General features: G+C 45.9%; 2 protein-coding genes across 2 annotated transcripts in view; both read left to right on the top strand.

Annotated features, from left to right (window-relative positions):
• Window positions 1-10,230, top strand: part of LOC135806547 (voltage-dependent calcium channel subunit alpha-2/delta-1-like) — a 36,933-nt gene extending 26,703 nt beyond the window's left edge. Inside the window, exons 14-16 of the mRNA XM_065320745.1 lie at window positions 1,154-1,261; window positions 1,835-2,025; window positions 9,398-10,230. Of these exons, the coding sequence (XP_065176817.1) occupies window positions 1,154-1,261; window positions 1,835-2,025; window positions 9,398-9,599 (501 nt within the window). The 3' untranslated portion in view covers window positions 9,600-10,230. The remainder of the gene's footprint in view (window positions 1-1,153; window positions 1,262-1,834; window positions 2,026-9,397) is intronic.
• Window positions 10,231-15,555: 5,325 nt separating this feature from the next.
• Window positions 15,556-21,018, top strand: LOC135806543 (large ribosomal subunit protein eL38). Its single transcript, XM_065320741.1, has 5 exons — window positions 15,556-15,624; window positions 15,755-15,780; window positions 17,973-18,033; window positions 19,899-20,021; window positions 20,952-21,018. Exons 1-5 carry the CDS (start codon window positions 15,582-15,584, stop codon window positions 20,975-20,977), a joined length of 279 nt encoding a protein of 92 aa, XP_065176813.1. The 5' UTR covers window positions 15,556-15,581; the 3' UTR covers window positions 20,978-21,018.
• The last annotated feature ends 1,737 nt before the right edge of the window (window positions 21,019-22,755 follow it).

Raw genomic sequence — 22,755 nt, 5'->3', positions numbered from 1 at the left:
AGGGAGCGTCTCAGCTTCCTCGGACCAAGACCATTCGACTCAGCACCCCGAAGACTACAACTGGTTAAATTTTAATTTTTGCCTTAACTTCCCCTTTAAAGGGGAAGTTAAGGCAAAAATTAAAATTTCACCAGTTGTAGTCTTCGGGGTGCTGAGTCGAATGGTCTTGGTCCGAGGAAGCTGAGACGCTCCCTTCCTACTTGAATCCCAATCGAACTCGCGCACTTCCACCGAAACTGGGTGACTGCGCCCTACTAGATGGGGATTTGTATGCAAAATGTCGCTAAAAGCGCCATTTCGTTTTTATAAAAGCACGGATGACCGCGATTGGCCCATATGTTGTAGTCTTTTGGACGCTGAGTCGACTGGTTTTGGTCCGAAAAGGCTGCGATGCAGCGTTCCTCCTTTATTCCCAATCGAACATGGTTGAACAAGCGGTCACGTGCTCCTGGGTGCCCAAATCACCTGGTCACCACGCCAGCAGGCGACAAATTTCACACCAAGGTTCAACTCGAGTTCAACTCGAGTGACAGGACTGCACCCAAAAAAGGTCAAACAGGCTAGTAAGTTGTACCCTGCAGGCACGGTGACCAGGTGACTGGTGTACGCAGGAGCACGTGACCGCTTGTTCAACCATGTTCGATTGGGAATAAAGGAGGAACGCTGCATCGCAGCCTTTTCGGACCAAAACCAATCGACTCAGCGTCCAAAAGAGTACAACATTTGGGCCAATCGCGGTCATCCATGCTTTTATAAGAATGAAATGGCGCTTTTAGTGACATTTTGCATACAAATCCCCATCTAGTAGGGCGCAGTCACCCAGTTTCGGTGGAAGTGCGCGAGTTCGATTGGGATTCAAGTAGGAAGGGAGCGTCTCAGCTTCCTCGGACCACTACCATTCGACTCAGCACCCCGAAGACTACAACTGGTGAAATTTTAATTTTTGCCTTAACTTCCCCTTTAAACTACTGTAAGCCGGTCCCTGCTGGTATGGAGGACCTAGGTATCTGGAAACCACTGCTCAAACTGACCCAGGGCTATGCCCCTGTTTACTGGCTTGGGCAGAATTGTACCAGGTATGTGGAGCTGCGTTCCTGTGTGCATAAAATGTTCTTCATGCATCTACATGTTGTTGTTAATGCTTCTCCTGCAGGCATCTGACCGTGACCTCATCCTGTCTGCCGAGCAAGTAGACAACTACTTTAAGAATCAAGGTCCCACTCCTCGCTTTAAGAATGAGTATGGCTGTCCAAAAGATCAGGTAAATTTACTTGCACACCTGCTGGTAACATGTCCGTGCAAAGTATAGACCGCGGTGCCATGCTCCACAGCCCTCTTCATGATGGGCAGCAAAAATCATGTCGCAACAGCCCCTGCCCTTTCGAAAACCGCGCTGGAAATCAGGAAGGATGTCCTCTGCCACCTTCTGGAGTCTATTCTCTCTCTCTCTCTCTCTCTCTCTCTCTCTCTCTCTCTCTCTCTCTCTCTCTCTCACACACACACACACACACACACATGCATACGCACACACTCACACTCGCACACACACACACACACCATTGACCATTTGACGCCCATCGTCGGAGGCGATGATAGCGATGCTACGGCAGAAGCCATAGCAACTTGTTCTGGGATTGCACCATTCAACAGCTTGCAAGGCTGAAAAATTGACCGCCACACATGCGCGCGCGCACACACACACACACACACACACACACACACACACACAAGCATTCACAGAGGGGGTTCATTCTATAGACTTTGTCCCTAATCATTAGTTCATATTATGTATGTTCTACCTTTTTACTTGTTCCCACTGTCTTTCCTAAATTAGATACAGTATCAGCGTAACATGACATCTGTGGACTTTACAAATAGTCTGACCAGAAATTTCCAGGGCCCGTGCGATGATGGAAGCTATCGTATCCTCCCCGTTTCGGACACAAACCTTCTTCTACTTGTCATTCAGACCACGACCAACAAGACAGGCAACCTATTTAACTTCAACTGCCACATCTTCAACAAGTAAGTTGGCAGTGAGGTATTGTATGGCACACTGACCCGGCCTTGCCATGTCACCGTGTATCATTCATCATACAAACAACCACTGTACTTCTTGAAGTACATGTACGTAGTAGCTATACACAGTGTACACTCTATATGTACAGTGTACCGTAAAGCCCGCTGCAAAAGCCCATCCTCCCTTTTTCAAGATGTACAGGCCTGCATGCACTGACCGCATGCACTGTCACCAGTACGGTACGTGATGAACTTGAAAGTGCATCTTACATGCTTGAATGGTGCGCCGAGTGGAGGAAATCAGCAAAAAGACTCGAAAAACTGCCATTTTTGTCCAGCCCGAACAGGCGATCTGGATAATCGATCATCCGGATAGTTGACGTCCAGAAAATCGGCGTTCTACTTGTAGACCCATTCATCGAATGAATAGAAATGTTCACCGTATTATTCTTTAACCCTTTGGTGCCTGACTGAATTTTAGATTTTTCGTAGTTTTGGCTCAATTTTTTGGAAAGCCTATATCTCCGCAACCGTTTAGATAATGTAGCGACAAAAGTATGTATTCTGAATGGCAAGACACAGCAAAAGCCGATTTTTGAATTTTCAAGTCAGTTAACGCATGCTCCGTACGCGGAGGCATACACGACCCACACACAGACACAGCAGTAGTTGGTTGGCACCACAGGGTAACTGGGCGAAGGAGCTGGCAGTGTGTAACCATGGAGGCGGCCGACCCGACAGAGGCGGGGACCGAGAGTGAGACCGAAATGGCGGCTGACCTGCCAAGGGCAGTAACCGAATAGAGTGATTCGGGAGAGTAGAGAGAATGCTGCCAGCTACTGAGAGTTCAGTGCCCAATCCCTGCTTGTTTTTGTTTAGCAGAGTGAGTTTGGAAGACGAATGAGGTTAGTAGTATAAGCGGGGTGCTACAGAATGAGAATTGTAACACAATGAAGTCGGTGTGGGTGGGTGGGTGAAAACACGGAGCAAGAGTCATGCGAGCCAATGCAACTAACAAAGAGAGCCAGGCACGAAGGCTGCTGAAGGGTGTACGTATGCAAAGCGAGCTGCTGGGAGAGTTTGCGCATGCGCACAACGGCGCATCCGTGAGCTGGCGCGAACACGCGCGTGATAGACATCAGCATACAGTGAAAACATTACGTCACCGCGTTAACATACTTTAGCTACGCAAAACTTGCAAAAAATCTACAATAGGGTCAGTGTACTGCGCTGGTCCAAGAACATCTTGGTCGCCAACACCACTCAGCACGCCGAATCCACTACCTCGTCCACGGCCTCCGCCACGGCCTCCGCCACACGCGCCACGCGCGCCACGATCAGCTGTTCCATCAGCTGGCTAAGCTCGACCAGCGCCGCGAGCAATTCCTCCGCGCAGCGCGAGCGGAGCACGTCCACGAACTGGCTGCGCTTGCCCTCGCCTTACAGCTCCTTGAAGCTCATCGTCGGAAATTTTGTCCTCATCTGAAGAGCTGCCGTTCTCAAGAAATTCACCGAAAACCAAATCATCGTTGAGTCAGTCTTCCTCATCTGATGACGGCAGGTTTCCGTCAGAGAAAAGAGCGTCAGATTATTCATCATCGTCGTCTTCTGATTCTTCTTCTACAGGGGCATCATCGGCCTCCAGCTCTTCAAACAACTCAAGCGCTCCTGCAGCATCCATGACGGAGGTCAGCTGCAGTAGCCATGAACTGTACAAGTCGAAAACGAAGCGAAACAGCAACGTTTTGTTCGTGTTGCGGGACGCGTGCGTAGGCATGCCACGCTCGATTGACTTCCACCGATCTGCGCGATCGTCGTTGATCACGACTCGACTTTTTCAAATGCAAACCCCCTACTTTCTCTATTGCTATCTACACGCCAGCTACTGAAGGGTCTCTCTACAAAAATCAGGCACCTGCGATGTACGTGACTGGCTCTGTGCTCGATTTTAGTATGCACTGTCAGCATAGGTCGAAATCGACCTACCGGCACCTAAGGGTTAATGCAGGATACTGACAATGGCTTGTGCAGGGCCTCCTGGTAAGACATAGGCAGTTTGTAGGCAGTACAGTCGTTCTCGCACGAATTCAGCCTTGTTTTTTAATTCTTTCATTCCGCGATGGCGAGACGCTAATAAGGAAGATTGAGTATGATAGTATGGCTACTAGTCAGAAACAGCTACTTGAAGTAGATGGGAATTAGCCCGGGAAGGCAATGAACAATGGATCATGAAAACATGCAGGGACAATAACAGGTGTGGTCGAGATAGTTGAATGTGTGTGACATGTTTGAGATTTCAGAAACCAGGAGGATGCATAGAGTAGGAACAGGTACTGCTCAGAACAAGACTGAATGCATGTTGTCGGAAAGAATTTCCACCAGGTTAGGTTGTGATGTTGATAGGCAGTAAGTTACTAAGTTGTAATGGGCACTGTTGATGGGGGAATCCCGGTGCCTGTTGGTGTGTGCAAGTCCGATGGAGTAAGTCCTTCAGTCCTTTCCCAAACGACCAATCCCGATATAACAGATTTCGAGGGTTTTTTTGCCGGGAAACGTTCTCAAGCTTGAGAAATTTCGAATTTGTCTAGTTTTGGGGTATGTATGAAATAGGGTTATCGGCCTGGTCGAGCAGTGAAGGCTTCTTCCACATCCCTTGAATTATTTCACATGAAAGGTTATCAGATTGGCAATGCCCTGCCGCCAGGAGAATGCAAACAACGCGATAGAATGCGTCCCGGGTGGTAGGGATCATTTTCTAAGTGCTAGAAAATAGCCGACATCGATGCGAAACTCGGCCTCAAAGTCGACATAGACGTCTTGAACAGGTGAGATCTTTCAATATATCAATGGGGAACACCCTAAAGAATAGATGTATAGTGTTTCTAAGCTTCTAACCCTTGTGTGCTCAAGTGAAAATTGAACATATTCGGACGTGAATATATCACCAGACAAAACCTGATACTGTAGTACATTTATCATTCAATGGGTATACAGTATACAACCACCATACAAACACGAGCAGGAGAATGAATGGACAGGAGAAGAGTTGGTTACCCATTGCTGTTCAACAAAGAGAAGCACACACTAAAAGTTGAATTGGATTAAAAGTATTTACAATTCACAATTACATGTATCACTTTCTGCGATATAACACTTGCGGCGAGGAAATGCCTGTCGCGCACTGTCGCAAGCAGTTGTAGGGCCACTGTCCCAGAAGTTGGCAAAAGCATAATTCTTGCCAAGCGCGTTGTACACGAATGGAGTTCAGTTCACTAGGCTGGGTGCACGTGAGGGTATTACGCACTGCACTTAGATGCCGCAGAAACAAAACAGATTGTGAATCGTCTGTCGCAGTTGCAGCTCATCGCAGGTGTTGCATGTTGCGCATTGTGGAAAGCAGTTCATGTATTAGGAATTGAGCTTCAGTTATAACAGAAAGAGGATCCCAGAGGATGACCGACACCACTGACAAACACTCTTCTGTGCAAAGTTTTGATGACGATGCTTGATTGAGACGTTAACCTGCAGTGGAAATAAACAGCAGATGATACTGATTATATATTAGGTACGGATTATACCATGAATATGACGGGTATACGGCGAATATTTTCGAGAGTGCGTTAGGACGAGGGACAATTGGGGGATTCGGTATACACAGAGTACGAATGGTATAATCCATTCGCATGGTACTTTCCTAAATACAGAGCGTGACCAACACGAAAGCTAAGCTCACATTCGACGGGGCGCAACGGGACGCGACGTAAGGATTGACGGGAACCGACGGAACGGTTATGACGCCGACAGACAGCGTCCAATGTGAACACCAGGAACGGGAACGCAACCGTTCTACCCTACAGATTGGGAAGCGAGGGGAAGAGTTGGATCAGTTCAACTTTTCAGACCGTAGACGGGAACGCAAGCGTACAAAACAACTGTATTCGAGTGTGAACAGGAGATGTGTCGTGCGCTGATCCCTCCCGATGCGCACTACAGCACACTTAGGTTTCTTAACATTTCGAACATGGTCAACACTACGCTTCCCATGATAACTCGTCGAATGGCTAGCACAACTGATTCAAATTTTAGGAAGAGAAGATTTCGTGTCCCTTCTTGAAAATCTCAATAGCTGCTACCGTATTTTACCGGTTGTAAGTCGACCCTGGTTATAGGTCGACCCCCGTATCCGGAGGTCTCAATTCTGCGTTTTAAAGTTTTCACCCAAAGAAGCACCACTAACCACCTCCTGCTACTAACACATCAACAAATTATAAACATTCCTTATTGGAGGGTATAACGTCCCTATCCTTGAAAAATGCCAATAAACTGGCAACAATGTGTACACATGGTGCACTCGCGCATGCAGTCCAGGTCATTTGAAGTAAGATACTGATAGTTCCCGGTTATAAGTCGAATCCCGGTTGTAAATCGACCCCCACCCTTTCTCCGTCTATTTTAAGTCGTAAAAGGTCGACTTACAACCGGAAAAATACGGTACATGTCGTGTCATACTACATGTTGTGTCTTACGAATCGTACAAGATTTTACAGCTCACCCCGGCCGTCCCAACAGACCCCTACGTCCCATACCGTCAGCGTTACGTCGAATGTGAACTAGGCTTAAAGTTTCCTTATTCTCGAAGTGACCCATGTGAACCGAGCGGGATATATCGCTGAATATATCCCGCTTAGAACGGCCGCTGATTGGCAAATGGTGTTATATTTGAGACGAGTTCTATATCACTCAACTTCATATCACAAATGCTGGCGCACTTACATGAGGAAGGGACGGATCCATACACGTGCACACATCAAATACTCTGCCAACAGCCAGTTAGCGATGATTACAAATATACAGTGCAGCAACCCTGGACAGCAAGAGAGAATGTACACACCAGAGAGCCTGAAAATGAAGTTATACTCTGAACGATTCGCATACAAGAATATTGGTGTCCAAGTGAGAACAAGTCTAGATCACTCAATTAGACAGAACAATTTTGAGTGTACACTTACACGAGAAAAGGACGAATCCATAGACGTGCATACAATGCGTACATGTCATGTTGAATACGCCGCCAGCATCAAGGCGGCGGGAACTACAACTGCATGCATACAGTGCAGCAGCCCTAGGCAACATCTCATCAGAAGATATGGCGGGCAGATGATTACGGTTATAGAACAGATGTCATTTTATGGTGCATGCCATTACAAGAACCAGCATTTTTATGGAACGGATGGTACCAATACGGCGAAATGTCTACGGATTCAAGATAAATCACAACAGACTTAGGCAAGAACATGGTAAAACTGAGCAATGGACTGGCACATTCAAGACTGATTCATACTTCATTTCATGAACGCAATGTGCACAGGCGAAGGTCGCGCGATGGACCAAACAAGTAACTCAACTCAAGATCAAGTCAACTTTCTCGCCGCAAACGGCCGTTGTGACGTGTTTCCCTTACGCAAAGCGAAGTGTGAATGAGGCTTTACTCTACATATCTAAAACTGTAAATCAGTGAAGACTACAGCTTAGAAGACGGCATTATAATGTTGTGCATTGTACTTGCCAAATATGTGTGATACTCTATGTAACATACATGTAGATAGGGCCAAGCAAGCACAGCAAGTTCCGAATTTTAGGTATTTGGAGGTCGTGAACAGATCAGATTTGTCTTGTAAGTGATAGGTATTGCTTACCTCTATATGTTGCCGCCTTCGTGCTGGCCGAAAACGCTGCGTGCTCTGGCGATAATTCGGCTTGAAATTAGGTGCATAAAAATGCCAATTTCAGCTTCGTTCACAACATTTTCGATATATGTCTCCGCTACGAAACTTCACTAAAAATATATCTGCCGAAAGAGCGTCCCGTCAAGAATACATAGTGTGAAATCAAACGAGGTGGTGCAAAGTAAAACGACGTAGGCCATGTAAAACGGCTTCCATCTCTCAGAACCAATTTAGGACAGTTCTCAAATTTGAGAACATTTTTTCGCTTTCGCGGCCAAAATCAGTCAAGAATCTGTTATATCGGGATTAGTGGGAGAGGTCTTTTTTTTGCGCGTCTGGGGAAGGACTGCTTGTCTTCTAAAAGGGTATATGGTTGGTGTTGATATTGGGGCGCAAGATGAGGTTGTTGCATATATGGTGGGTGTCCCATGCTAGTAGAGTTTGCTCAAGCTCTGCTATAATATAATATTATATACAACAGTAACAGCATACTGAGTACATCCGACTTGTTCTCGAATATGGCAACCTTACCCTATCCAACACCACACACAGCAACAGCAACAGCAGGATACACTGGAGAGAATACATCGCCGAACAAGTCGGATGTGTGTTGTACATATTGGTTTCAGGCCTGGAAGTGCTCATTGTGCTGCCACGTGTCTTGTGGAGTTGGTGCAGTAATTTCTTGGCTTTGTTGGTAGTTTGTATGATGTGTTGGGCCCACCGCATATCGTCTTGGGGTGTTACGTCAAAGTGCCTGTGTTGGTGGACTTGTAGCGGGGTCGAGTGGAGTGTGACGTGGATGATGTGTTGGGGTTGGAAGAAAAGGACTGGCCCGCAAAAACTGTTGCTGGTTACAGGTACCTTCCTCCATGGTCCGCAGCTAGCTCTGGGGGCTCCATGTACAGTGCAGTAGCCCCCCTCCGACACACTGGAGGGCTTGAAGTATCAACTACAGGGCGGAGCTGAAAAACTGCCTACCGTTCTCTACTGAAAATTGTCTGAGAAGGACAAACAAATTACCTGCCTTGTGGAAATAGTACAGACCAGCTGGGGTGGGTGTTTGCTGCAACATGAGCGTTTGCAGTGGACTTTAACGGTGGGTGTTTGCTGCAACATGAGCGTTTGCAGTGGACTTTACGGTACTAAAAACTTACCGGTCATTGCTTAGAGATGAAAGACAATGAAAGAGGAAAGAAAGAGGAGAGAGAAATGTCACGGGCTTGTCAGCACCCAAACCTTGAGGGAACATTGCTAAGGGAACATCTGCTGGTTTGTTTTTGTGGTTTGCATTGGCCACGCATACTCATCCGGCGGATATTTGTGAATAATAATGATACGAGCTCGTACATGTAATTACAGCATTCATTAGTTTGAGGGAGTACATTGTTTTAGCACCTTGATGTGCTGCGCTGACTTTTGGTTGCGGATGTAGAAGGCCTCAAATGTATGACGGGTTTGCTGCTTTCGAACTGATGTAATACCACTGAAGCGGTCACTGCGCTGTTCCAGGATGCTCATTGGACTGTCCTTTTTCGAAATGGTTTGACAGTTTTAAAATTAACCAATAAATGAAATCACCGGTAACAACATTGTTGCTATGCATGCTAACACTTTTGTCTCCTAACTCTCTGTTCCTGTGTTGTGTTCAGTATTGCTCGCTCTGGTGGCTTTGAAGCCAAAGAAGTTGCATGCGGTAGTGATTCTAGCGATGTCAACGTAACTTGCCCAACCCCGGTGAAATATGTGCCACCATGTGAGTTTGACAGTGCCGGTGGACTCTCTCACTCGCCGACATTGATTGCCTTGCTTGCCATTGCTGTCACCGTCTGGCCCTTGATCAAGAGTGAGTAAACGTAGTGTGTTGCTGCCAAACATACGCGTACACGGTTGCAGACTGTTATTGGAATTGAGTGAAGCTTCTTACGTGAATTTACTGTTGAGAAAATCAATTGGGTGATATGTGCATTAGTGTGTTGACAACCTTCCCTTGTCTGGTGAGATTGGTTATATTTTGATCATCCCATGTCCTGCCTTCACCTACCATAGCAACAATCTCATTGTCACATGTTGTATTTAGTTGTGTTTGCTGTCTCTCAGTTGTGTCTCTTCATTCATTCATTCATTCATTCATTCATGTCTAAGGGAACATATCATGCTGGTTTGTATTTATAACTTCATATACTGCGTAGGCTAGGTGTACCTACTTAGTGGGTGGATATATAAAAAATACTTGTAGTAATCATCCCATGTTTGGGGGCTTCTATAATTTTTGTTGTGCTTCCTGATAGGCCCAAAGTTTTTCCGAGTTTTTATTTCTTTTTTTATTCATATGTAGTTTTATAGACGTGACAAAACCAGCACCCAACCCGTGCTGATTGGTCAGGCGAATTCAAAGCTTTTCATTTTTCCCCTGGCAGTGCCAGTTTAACCCTTGATCCTAACCTTGATGATACAATGTACTTCTAGCGTGGTGTACTTCGAATAGTTTTGGCTCATTGATTGACTACCGGTAGCTCAACTCGAAGAATGACTTACATCTTGCAATTTGGAAGCTGTGAGAACTGGCTCTGAAGTTCATTGTATGGCAGTTGAGTAGCTAGTGAGACAACACAAGACCATCGTACATGTACCCGCTGTAATGTGTGCTTGAAACCCGAATAGAGAACCTCTACATGATCTGTGGTGTCTGCAACACGCTAGTATTGCGGTCGAGGCCATGACCTGCAGACCCCGAGCATAGCCCAGATCAGTAGGCAATGATGTAATACATGTATGAGATACACAACGTCAAGTGTGCACAAATCAACTCTACCCAAGGGTGTTTGGAATGGATATCCAGGCGCGTAGCACCGCCGTTGGCGGTGGTCCGGCCGGGGGGGGGGGGGGGGGGAGGGTTCGGGGAGATCGCCCCCCTGAATTTTTTTGAAATTAGGGTACAAAATCCTGCATTCTGGGCACTTTTGGCATTGTTTTACTATGGTGGTCGTGGTCGGGCGAAAAAGTGGTCCGGCCAAAGCCGGACCGGCCGGAGCGGCTGCTACACCCCTGATATCCCCAGAGCAACACCCACATCGCTCCACAGACATGTGTCATGTTGCCCTGACTTCAGTATCATCAAAGTTAGTGGCACATCCTGTCTCCTTGGACTCAAATCCACCAGACCTTGCTACACTGTGTGGTACAGGACAAGTCAAACAACCATACTTGAAGTACACGTTCGGATGGACATTTGAACACATACATCGCTATGTCTGTCTCACTTCTCACCTCTTTCTCTCTTTCCCCATTTTCTTATCTCCCCAGGCCCTTGTGCATAAATTCTTCCCTAAATTGATCACCTACAGGCTAGTTGTAATGGTCACCACCCTTGTGATGCTACTTATCCCTATGCTTCATTGGTTCTGGTTGCTTGTATTTCATTTGAAGAGAATGCCCGAAAACTGGTTCATGAATTTCGGAGTCCTTATTGATGATGATGATGATTAAATGCTTGAGATTTGTAGTTTTTCTTTCCCTGATAGGCTTCCTGTCTCCAAGAAAGTTATTTTAACATCGCTATGTGCTATACATTAAGTTATTGCAAACGCATGATCATTGCCGCACCACACCAGGAAGTACTGAAGTAGTAAAACACTTTACTACTCCTTGTTGCACACAGTACAAGCAGTACAGTGACCTGGAGAACCGCTAATGGTGATAAACTATCCTTCAATTTTATTATACATGTAAGGCCAAACGTTTTTATTTATGTTTCTCGTCACCTGAAAATCTAAAAACGTATGCGAGAGGTGGAAAAAAATAAAAAATGACCGAAGAATAAAACAAGTTTATTAGACCTTTGTTCACACTAAAATCCACCAATGCACAATGCAAAATAGCATCCATAGTTAGCAACTAGTATGTGATAGGAGCTTCTGTCACAATCCGTGCATGTGCAGCTAGATTGCGCACAACAAATGCCGCCCTCGCATCATGTGTCGCACAGGCCAGGCCACATTATGTACATGTGCATGAGTGTGCTGGTCCCCACATGCACAGTCAGTGCAGCACAGTTTTTTTCTTTTTTTTCTTCCAGACTACTGAATCGTATGCGCGCGGGTGACGAGAAACATAGAAATAAAAACGTGTGGCCTATTATTAAACTCAGCTAATGGCAGTTAATCTCAAGTTCACTCCCTTTCCGATCCGTGTATTTGATACAACAGACCCGTGCTACATAACACAGCAGCCAATGTAAACTGGGTTATGACCTGGGTGCATTCTTGCCCTGCCGGCCTCATGCACTTTTCTTCGTGGGTGTGTTTTACAACCGTGTCCTTTGCTCGCTACCATGTACAACGATGGCACCGCATCATGGCAGTGATTATGGTGCAGTGTTTTTGTCGACAAAAACACTGCACCACATCATTGCCATGATGCGGTGCTGTCACGGTTTGCCATCATAGTAAACTGGGTATACAATAACAGTGTTCTAGCCAGGTCAAAATAGTAGGGGGGCGGGCATGGGAAAAAGTTACCCCATGACCCATTTTTTCCATTGTCCAAAATTGTCTCGCCATGCAAAATGTAACATACAGGGTGAACCCCCGACTTCACCCCTCACAAATGTGCCTTTATGAACCCCCTAGTAGTGACTATCGACTGTATTTTCGTTGAATGGCGTCAAAAAACACAAAAATCGGAAAATGAGTAGGGGGCGGCACTATTTCACAGGGGGCGCGCAAACGGAGTAGGGGGGGGGGGGGGGCGCTGCGCCCCTACCCCCCTTTGGCTAGAACCCTGCAATGAGCCCATGCAGAGCACTTCACATTCTGGGAAGCTTCTTGGACAACTACATGACTGTACAGTAGTTACAGAGAGGTTCTGCGAAAGAAGTAGGTCACAGAAACAATCCATCATGTCAGCAGCAGCAAAATATACAATGTGAAACCAGGGGCATCGGAAGGTATTCGACATTAGTGCAGCCGCATGAGTAGGTGGGGGTCCGAGGTCCCCCCCCCCCCCCCCAGCGGGAAAGTGGGCCCAAATAGCCCATATTTCATTGCTTCAAAAGTCACAAGATGAAATGATTGGTGCAGCTTTGGCCGGACCTGCCGCCCCTGGAAACTTTCCCCGAAATTGCACCTTTTTTCTTCACACACTCTCCCAAAGGCAGAGAGTGGCAGAATCGTCCACTCTACAGTAGAATCTCATTTCTAACCCTATGGAGTGACCTTATTTACCAGGCTGAGCATTTTCAAGTAATTAGTTGCCTTCCATAGGCCGGCTCAACATGCTCTTCGACATGTGACTCTTCTCTAGTACGTCATTATCGTCAAGTTTTGGCCACCTTGCCAAGAAAGCTCTTGCTGCAGGCAGCCCTTCCTTTTGTTGTTTCAGGGCTGTAGCGCGGGGATTTCAGTTTTTTTCCTTTTCTTTTCTTGCCATGGTTGGCTATTATCCCTCTCTCACACTTTGTGCGCCAATTGAAAAACCTTGTTTTGCACATTTTTTTGAAATATGGCCATGACCGGGCCGGGTGCTATACCCACCCTTGCACCATACCCAGTGGTCTCCTACATCAGAACTTAGCCAAGCACTGGTGAGTACAGCCCGGGTACTGTCATCGATGAATTCAGGAGGAAATAATCCAGCGCCTGTTGATAGTTTCTTTCCTTATAGTACATGTATAGTGAACATTCATACGATGTACTGGTACATCCAAGGGGTGTAAATATCAGTACAGTCAACTTCGCTAACGACTGCGGATATAACGACAATTCGCGAATAACGACAGCATTTCCATGCCCAGAGCAAAGTCCTTTCCAACTGTAATACATATAATGAGACTTCAGGTATAACGACACTTTTCTGATGCCCCGCCGAGTGTCGTTATACGCGAAGTTGATTGTAGATCTACTTTATACTGCCAATGCACTCTATATCCAGGTAAACTTTGATGATGCAGAGGTACGAAATCTCCCTGCCAGAATTGAAAACCTACATACTCAGCATGGATTATGCGGAAAGTGCCGTATTTTCCGGGGCATTAGCCGCACTGGGGTCTAAGCCACACCCCCGTTGTCGGGCCCAAAATTCGCTTATTGCCCATTATCACCCCGCATACTGCGAGGGCAGGCAACATCCCTACTGGCAGTCCACTGACTGAAGAGCTCTCCCTATCACAAAGCCGGCGAAGTTGGCAGGTCTGCAAGTGACTGGAAAGGGAAACCCGGTTAGGTCAGCCACTCAGGGTCCTAAAAAGCACTTACAAGTACATCAAAGAGAAAAAGTATGTTACACTGACTGTACTTGTTAGACAAACGGGAAAAGTCTGAAGAAAAAATTGACTGTCACCACCACTGTACTTGTACTTGTACTGGACTTGTCTTTACAGTACAGTAATTATTTCATAATACGTTTACAATGTAAAATGTAAAAGTGGGGAGGCTTCCTGCAGTTTCATAAACAGTCCAGAGTAGAGCCTACACGCTCTCTTCCATTAACACTGCAATAGTTCAACTCATTTCACAATAATCATTCCAACGTTTCCTAAACGAAGTAAAAATTACTGTATTATTACCGTAAAGTACCGCCAGAGCGCCCCACCATCTCGTCCTTTCGTGGTCGTATAGGGCTTGAAAGTGATGACGTCAAAACGGCCAGGGAGTAGTAAGTTGACATCAGATTTCTATTTTTGGATCCACTAAGGTGTGACTTTGCTATTGCCTAAGTATGTGGGTGCATAGCAACCCACTCATGTCGCATGCAGGTGTGACTTTTATTTCGCCACCAGTTGTAACCCCGCCCCCAGTAGCCAAATCAGTCAGTTTCACTGGCTACATCACCATGCTGTGGGTAAGACCGCTTGAAATGTGCTTGGATCCATACAAAAACTGGATCCAAGTGGATCCAGTTTTTGAATTTTTGAAATTGTTGCTATGCTGTGACGTAGCACTTTCAAGCCCTATTGTGGAGGTGGTCTGCTGTCTGTAGGTCATACGACATGAACCTTGTACACATATTGCACGTTTTGCAGTCAATCCGTACCTTGGAGCGAACACAAGCTCCACACAAAACCCTGCCAAGTGTGACCTTAGTACACTAAGATTCTCACATCGTACAAACTTCGTTGCACTCTGCCATACGATTTTCCTTTCTCTGCCTGTAAAATCAAGGTGGGGCGCTCTCGCGAGACGGGGCGCTCTGGCGGTACTTTACGGTATTAATAAACTCGGATACTGAGCTAGTAATAAAAATTTAATGATTGTAAAAAAGAGAAGAAACACATGAGAACGAGTTATGCAGCAACTAAGTCCTATCCAGGACTGTAACAAGATGATAAACAGCCATCTTACCTGATACAACCATGAGTCCATGGACCTCCTGATAGGCAACGTTCAAAGACTGCCAAGTGCTTCAAGTATTATTCAAGCTTGCTGTCCATCTTCAGGAGCTTTGGTGGAAGAAAAGATACCTACAGTGATGTTGGGGTAAATTCTGAACGTCTCGTACCCGTATTATCGTCGCAAGCAGAATTTCAACCAACTACATGTAAAATGAATGTCTCGGTTTCCTCAGTACAGCTCAGATCCGTAAACTCCAATTTCTTTTGTTTCATCTGGACTGGAGGCATGCATGAACTCTTGTCAGAACATAAATTCCAAAACTCTTGTCAGATTGATAGAGCCCTCGAGAGATAGGGCGGGATCGATCGCGGAGATCGAGACGACGAGAGCTACAGCGCATGCAGTACGGAAGCAACAGTGACTGCCAACAGCAACACAAGAGTCAAGAGCTTTTGAAATTCAAAATTTTTGAAGCAAAACGCTTTTCAGACTGTAGTAATTGCGCATGCGCGCGCTGAGATCTTTCTTTCGGCAGCGTCCATCTCGAGGTAAGATGGGCTGTTCGTCTTTAGCTGAAGTTGAAAATTGTCATTGCACGTCGCATTGTTAGTGTTGAATAGATCTACATGTTGAATGTGAGCTGACTGAGGATATCCACTATTATTATCTTGGTTTCAGGGGAGAGCGCTGTATCTAACATCATGGTAAGCTTTCGTGTGTTTTTACTCTTCTTTTTTTATTGCAAATTCATTGATTTCGTACCATGAAGCGGTCATATCAATATGGGCTTTTTGAGAATAGCACTTTCAGCAAGTTAACCTTTAGTCCAGCGGTCTCTAGGCTTCCAGTTTCATCATTGTATCCATACTACACACAGGGAATTGCAATTGGAAACAGGAGAATACAAGTTGCATCAAGGCAATTGGAGTCCAATAACTAACATTTCCTCATTTATAGAAACTCTCCGCGAGAACTGAGGAGGGCCAATTGATGTTGTACAATGCCCTTGCATTGCAATGTAGACACACAACGTATCCCGGGCAGTAGTATGATCATCATTATTGGAAACAATGAAAAATTCTCAATACTAGTAGATTTGACAGTTTAAAGAATTTCATACTACGGCATACACATTCATCCTGTGACCGCCATTGATGCTGAGCATGCAGCAGTCCACTCTTCCGGGTACGTTTAGTTTAGAATGTAGAGTTCAGAGGTATTAGAAAAGAGCTTGAAAATTACTGTCTCCCGTTCAGTTGAAACCGCCCCCTGTGGATTACGTATCTGCACCATTTGTCGCGTTTCTGCGTTGCGTCGCATATTCCTCGATTATTTAGTGACTATCTGTCCGCGGCAAAGAACGTCAGCACAATCACCGGCGTGCTTCATTTTTGGTTGCAGTCCGTGTGTAGAACCGGCCGGTGCACGTTCTGTGAAGAGTAGATTGTACTCGTACATGTAATGGGTTCACGGCTACATGATTGCACGATGATCATACGGTTGCCAGTACGCGTATGGTAATGTTGAGGCCTAGCTGGTGTGCCGAGACTGTAATGGAATAGCAGAGACTTCGTCGCTGTAGAACAGTAGTCGCTCATCCAAGAACATTGTTTCCAAAGGGTTAGCCTAGGGCGTCCTTATTTTTCTGCAATTTGGCTATGTTCTTATAGCATGTTCTTAGAAAGAATTCGTACTGGATCATATGTATCCCAAAGGCTGCTAGAAAACCAACACTGCCGTTCTTAACTTTAGACTGTGGCGTTCTTAGCATTTCAGGCTGGACGTTCTTCGGCTCGACTTTCTTTGGCGCATGGCTCTCCTGTAGTAGCACCGTAAAGTACCGTCGATCCGCTCCCCCACGCCATGTCGCTTCCCAGCCGGTTTTTCGGCAGGGGGCGGGAATTAGATCAAGGCTGCAAGTGCAGTATGATGTACAACTTGGAGGATCAGACTCAATGTGCTAAATTGTGCACATTTTCATCCTGGATTGGCACACATTGTGTACAGCAGTGCAAGCGTCGGTTCAACATCGTATTTAGTTGTATATGCCGAAATCGCTTCACAGGTAGAAAATCGACAGGGGGCGGGAATTAGAGAGAGGGGCAGATCAACGGTACTTTACGGTAGTAGTAGTAGTAGTACGAGCCCATGAATTGCTACTCAGCTTGGCGTAAATGAATGTAGTTTCAGTCACAGTGAACAGTGAGACCTGCGCCGTTCTTCATCACTTGCCAACCTGTTCTCTGGCAATGCATTTGTCTTGAGCAAGACTGAGTGTCGGGGTGGTTAGTAGTCACCATAGCACTGTATGCAGGTCTGTAACAAAAAGATATTCAACTAAGAGCGCAGTAGGCCACCGTTCTGGTTACTGCACCCACCCACTAGGACTGTAATCGCTAGCACTGATACCACATTTTCAGCGGCGATCGTCCTGCACGCCCATTTCCATTTCTTGAACGTGGCATTTGCACGTAACGTGGATGCTGCGTCTTATAACCCAGTGCGGCTTTGACCCTGGAAAACACGGCGTTGAAGAGATCATGTAGTGTTCAAAGACCACTGTCGATTAGGGTGCTGTATGCGAGCCAACTCGGGGGAAGTCCGTTCGGCATCTTTGTACTAGCACATGGCGCACATGTGCCTCGGATTTTTAATTTCAATGCAGACTGTGCTGCTTGATTCTTCAATATGTAGCTAAGGTTGTGCACCGGCTACGGAGTTACTGTCGGCGAATTTTCCTGTGCATAGTGTGGATTCATTTCCCAGTATGGTTCAGGGTACACTTTCGTGGCCATTTTCTATTAGCTCTGTGTTGTCAGTGGCATACTCTGCCTTGGTTGATCTTGTATCCACAGAGATATAATGGACATTGTGCTTGCTGTTTATGTTTCTGCAGCCGAAGCAAGTCAACGAAATTAAGGACTTTCTCCTCACTGCGAGGAGAAAGGACGCTAAGGGTAAGATCACTGCAGTGCTTGCTTATTTTACTCTTCCTTTTTTTCGATTTCAGGTTCGAAAATGGTTTTTGCGCAAGAGAAATTTGCAACAGCAAATCATACTTGACACGCGATTTACAGAAGTCTACTTTGGCATACGGCTGAGTAGTGGTTGTATAGTTTTCTATGATAAGCTTCTCTATTTTTTCTGGCTGATACTCTGTGGTAGCCTGCCCAGTGTTGGTGGCACCAGTACGATACAAGTCTGCAGGGATGAATTTATCCTGTATTGCATCGCAATTTGCGATGCAACATCGATCTACTGCTACCCAAAAGTCACCGTGACTCGCAGAAAATTGCGATACATACAAGCTATCCATGCCTAGCCCGTGCTGTCAAGTAACATGCATACAGTGCAGTGTATGTGGTGCAGGTACTCTCAATCTGCGTGCACATGTATGCTTCAGTCGGGTTTTTTTGCAAATGGGCTTTCAGGAATCACTCTCAAGAAGGACAATGTGGTAAACATCCAACCTTAACCCTCTCAGTGCCACGGGCGACTTTAGTCGCCCAAAATGAGTATGTGTGTACAAATAAATTCGTATCTCCACTTCTACACACAGGAGAGTTACAAACGACCACTCTACGTGTTCAGGAAGACCTTGGCTATCGACTCATCACATCGTTTTGTGTCCGTGAGGATAGATATCGCCAGGGGCGAAGCTTGAAGCGCGCGCTCGGACAAACAATTGTCGCCCGTAGAAAACATGACGTATGCGCATCGCGGGTTTCTCTATTTCTTTCGCGGCAACCCATGCGTATTGGGTATCAAAACATCGAGATTTTCAGCGGCTTTCAGGCCAACTTTGTCCGAATTCCGTGCGTTGAAAGTTGACTGCACTGCGATTGCTCGCGCGCGTGAGAAAGTGCAGATGCTACGAAAATGCGGAAAACGGACTTCGCTCAGGCGCCCTCGCGAGGAAGACTATTTTCGCTGCATATTCTCTTCACAGCTGTCTGCCTGGCTATGATATCTTTCCAGAGAGCCATCGTTTGTAAAGATCCGTGGATATACAGCTGAGCTATGAAAAATTTGAGTTCAGCTCAACTCAGAAAAATTTGAATTTTTCTGACCCCCTTGGCACTGAAAGGGTTAAAGAAAAGGTGCTAATCAAAATCAAAGCCTGCTACACAATTGTGATTTCGCATAGCAATATGACAGTAAATTCATCCCCGCGTCTGGGATTATTAATATTATATTTATGAGCTCAGGTTGGTTTTCATGTTCAGCACCTACACTATGTACATACTGCTCTTGATAAGGTGCACATTCATGCAGAGGAAATGTTGACTTTTTCCTAGTGCATCGCTTATGTATACTACATATACCCAGGTCTATTGTCCAGATTGCAAAGTTCATGACTGTAGATGTCAAATGACTGCAGTGTCTGCGGCACTCATCCATATACAACATTGTGTAATTAGTCTCTGTGGAGATAGTGTGTATGGGTTTTCATGTGATGTCAAATTCTCAAGTCAAAGACCCCATACTATAGACCGTCTGCTTCCAAGAAGGGCATGGCCCCGTACCTCTCATTTCTCCATCTCCGGGCTTACTGATTGTTTTTGCAAGACAAAAAGTTTTGGTATTGGTATCCACCATAATATTGATTTTGATCTTCGGCACCCAGAAGTAACAGGTCATTCTCCATGTACATTCAATAATTATTTTCAAAACAAAGTCCTAAAAACCCACCCCCGAACGAAAACATTTCATATCGGTAACCATAGACTTTCGCATGCGTGCTCTTAATAATGATGTAGTGTATAAAGCATTTTTGGACATCCTGTTTTTCGGTGTGCTTTTGGTTGATTTCATGCTGTAGCTGTCAAGATCAAGAAGCTGAAGGACCGCACGAAGTTCAAGGTCCGATGCAGTCGCTATCTGTACACCTTGGTTGTGACCGACAAAGAAAAGGCAGATAAACTCAAGCAGTCTCTCCCTCCGGGTAAGAACGTTGATACAGTCTTTTTTGTGTTGTGGAGAGCCATTGCCTAGCCACAGCAGACATACTAATACGAGTATACTGTGCTTGGTATGATCCCAGCCTGTATGTTCTGTGGAAACCGTTCTTCAGCGGCCGATAGTACTGGGAAAGTTCGAATGTGGCCCGTGATACCTGGTGCATGTTTACAGCGCCCATAGTGTTTCAGCTCTCTCTCCTCTTTCGTCTTCCCTATACATGGTTCCAAGTTTTATTGTAACAACTATACTTGATAGGCCACCCAGAATTAATTCGTTGTTTCGGGTCACACGACCGCAAAAAAATTGTTTATAGTACATGACTACAACCAGACTATATACACACGCGACCCTAATAATTAGTAGTAGTCCAGACATCGACCTCAGAAGCAGCCAAATGACAGGATGCAACACTTGGTGACGACGTTGTCTTCTATCTCCGATTCGCAATCGGTCCTGAAACAGCATCAGCTCCGCCACCTTGTCGCTCATTGACAGAAGTTTTCAAGCTGCTCGTCAGACTCGTTTGCCAGCGTGGCCAAGATCTGGTCCTGGAGGGGACCTGAATCTGATGGGACAATGGCTGCGCTGGATCATCTACAGTCAGATTTGATCGACTGGCTTGATGGACAAAAGCTATTCGATGTGCACAATTGTACATGTATGCACATGGCCGTAACCAAAATAAAAAATTTAATTAAAAAAACCCGACCGACCCTGGTACGGATGAGTGAAGTGACCTGAAACAACGAATTAATTCTAGGTGGCCTTATTTGTAAATTTAATTAAGGTACATTGGCGTCACATCTTGCATTTGCATCGTGTCGTCTTTCTATCCAACCTTTTTATCTCTGATTGTTCTGTGCAACTGATACTCGCCCATTCTGTGCTGGCTTTACTTGTTTGCTTTGTTCAGGTCTTTCTGTAAAGGAGCTCAAGTGAACTTTACGTATGGACTAATAAATACCAGTCGACTTGGTCAACTACTATGTATTTTATGTGTGGATCTGGGTGTGGGGTGTTGAGCTGATTTCGTCATACGTCCACTGCTTGTCACAACCATCCATCTGCACAGTTGTGGACATCTTGAAATTGAAGAGGGGTGGCTGGAAAAGGTTGTGCATGGTTGTATAAATCTGCATTGCTCCGAACATGGAATTCTGCATGACAAAGTAGCCCCATTGCCATTTCTGAGGTGTGAGTGGAGCACTGACATGACTGTAGGTCTTCTACCACTTTCTTCGATTTGTCCCCCAAGACGAAGCCTACAGTCTATTTCAAAACTATAGACGCGTAGCGTTTGTGAAATATTTCAAATTTGGCTGGACCTTTTTGAGAATAGTTTTCGGAATATTGCTCAGGTCCGCTCCACAATTACTCTCCTATAGTTTCTAAACGATTGGATAACAGACGCCCAATTTGGAAAAAAATTAAGTTATGCGGGCGAAAACAAGTCATTATGTATATGTAGCAAATACGCGAGATTACCGTGAAGTACCGTTGATCTCCTCCCCTCCCTCCGTCGATTTCTACCTCTGAAGCGACTTGGCGTAGACAGCGAAATAATGTTGAACCGACCCATGCACTACTGTACACAATTTGTGCCGATCCAGGATGAAAATGTGCACAATCCAGCACATCGAGTCTGATCCTCCAACTTAGGGCATGTTCGATTGGTAGGATCGGGATCCCGATCCACCGGATCCACTGGATTCGCACCCTTTCGATTGGTCGAATCCGGATCCAGATCCTTCGGATTTGGATCCGGTCAACCCACCTCGGGGAGCAGGGTTGACCGGATCCAACGGATCCAAATGTGACCTTTGTGCGTATATGGCGGGTAAAAATCATTTTTGTACACATTGTGGTACGCACACGTGGATAGAGATAGAGCTTGTTGACTTTTGGTACGACGCACGCGATGAGTACGACGTTCACCCTTTTGGGTGACTTGTGAGCGCCATTGTCAACATGGCAACAGTCAAGGTCCAAAATAAAGTGTTCAGTTGAATCTGAAGGATCCGAGATCTGGATCCCGATCCCGATCCTTACCAATCGAACATGCCCTTAGTGTACTGCACTTGACAGCCTTGGTCTAATTCCCGCCCCCTGCCGAAAACCCAGCTGGGAAGCGACATGGCGGGGGGGGGGGGGGGGGTCGACGGCACTTTACGGTATAATTTATGCACTTTGTTGGTACGGATTCATGCAAGTTCCTGGCGGCAGACAGATGGAATGCTCTTCCCACTGACTGCCGTCAGGCCCCGTCTCTTAGGGCCGATTCCCACTACGGTACATGCTTACATCCATGTGCATGTACCGGTATACATGTACTCCCTGTAGAGGTGTAAACAATGCTACATAGTTTTGCTCACTTTGTTGGTGTCATTGTTTTTTAGCGATTGCCCAAAATCCATAGGTTCACGAGAGGATACATGTTGCGTGTTGTTGTGCCCAACTCACTACTTCAAAAGTCAAAACCAACACAAACCTCGCTATACATGTAACACGTAAATTGCTTTACGCCAGAGATTACGGTTATAGCGAGGTCTGACCTGCGCTGCAGGCTGTCTTTTGCGCCGTTCCGGTCCGCTGTCATGTGTATTCGTGGGTCTCGGTCTGCATACCATCGTCCAGCTAACGAGCTCAGGGAGCTGGAGGTGGTTGAAAGCCGGATCTACAACCAGTTGTGTTTTAGTGTAAAACTCTCGCCACTCAGG

Source organism: Sycon ciliatum, chromosome 1 (genome assembly GCF_964019385.1).
Source record: "Sycon ciliatum chromosome 1, ocSycCili1.1, whole genome shotgun sequence".
Lineage (NCBI taxonomy): Eukaryota > Metazoa > Porifera > Calcarea > Leucosolenida > Sycettidae > Sycon > Sycon ciliatum.
Note: the sequence above shows the minus strand (reverse complement) of the source record. Positions and strands in the feature narration are given on the sequence as shown.

Bases quoted from the DNA above. Each gene is read 5' to 3' on its own strand.
- LOC135806543 (XM_065320741.1), top strand. From the start codon at position 15,582: ATGCGCGCGCTGAGATCTTTCTTTCGGCAGCGTCCATCTCGAG. The intron at 15,781-17,972 runs GTAAGCTTTCGT...ATGTTTCTGCAG, and splicing joins GCGCTGTATCTAACATCATG to CCGAAGCAAGTCAACGAAAT. The intron at 18,034-19,898 runs GTAAGATCACTG...TTCATGCTGTAG, and splicing joins GAGGAGAAAGGACGCTAAGG to CTGTCAAGATCAAGAAGCTG.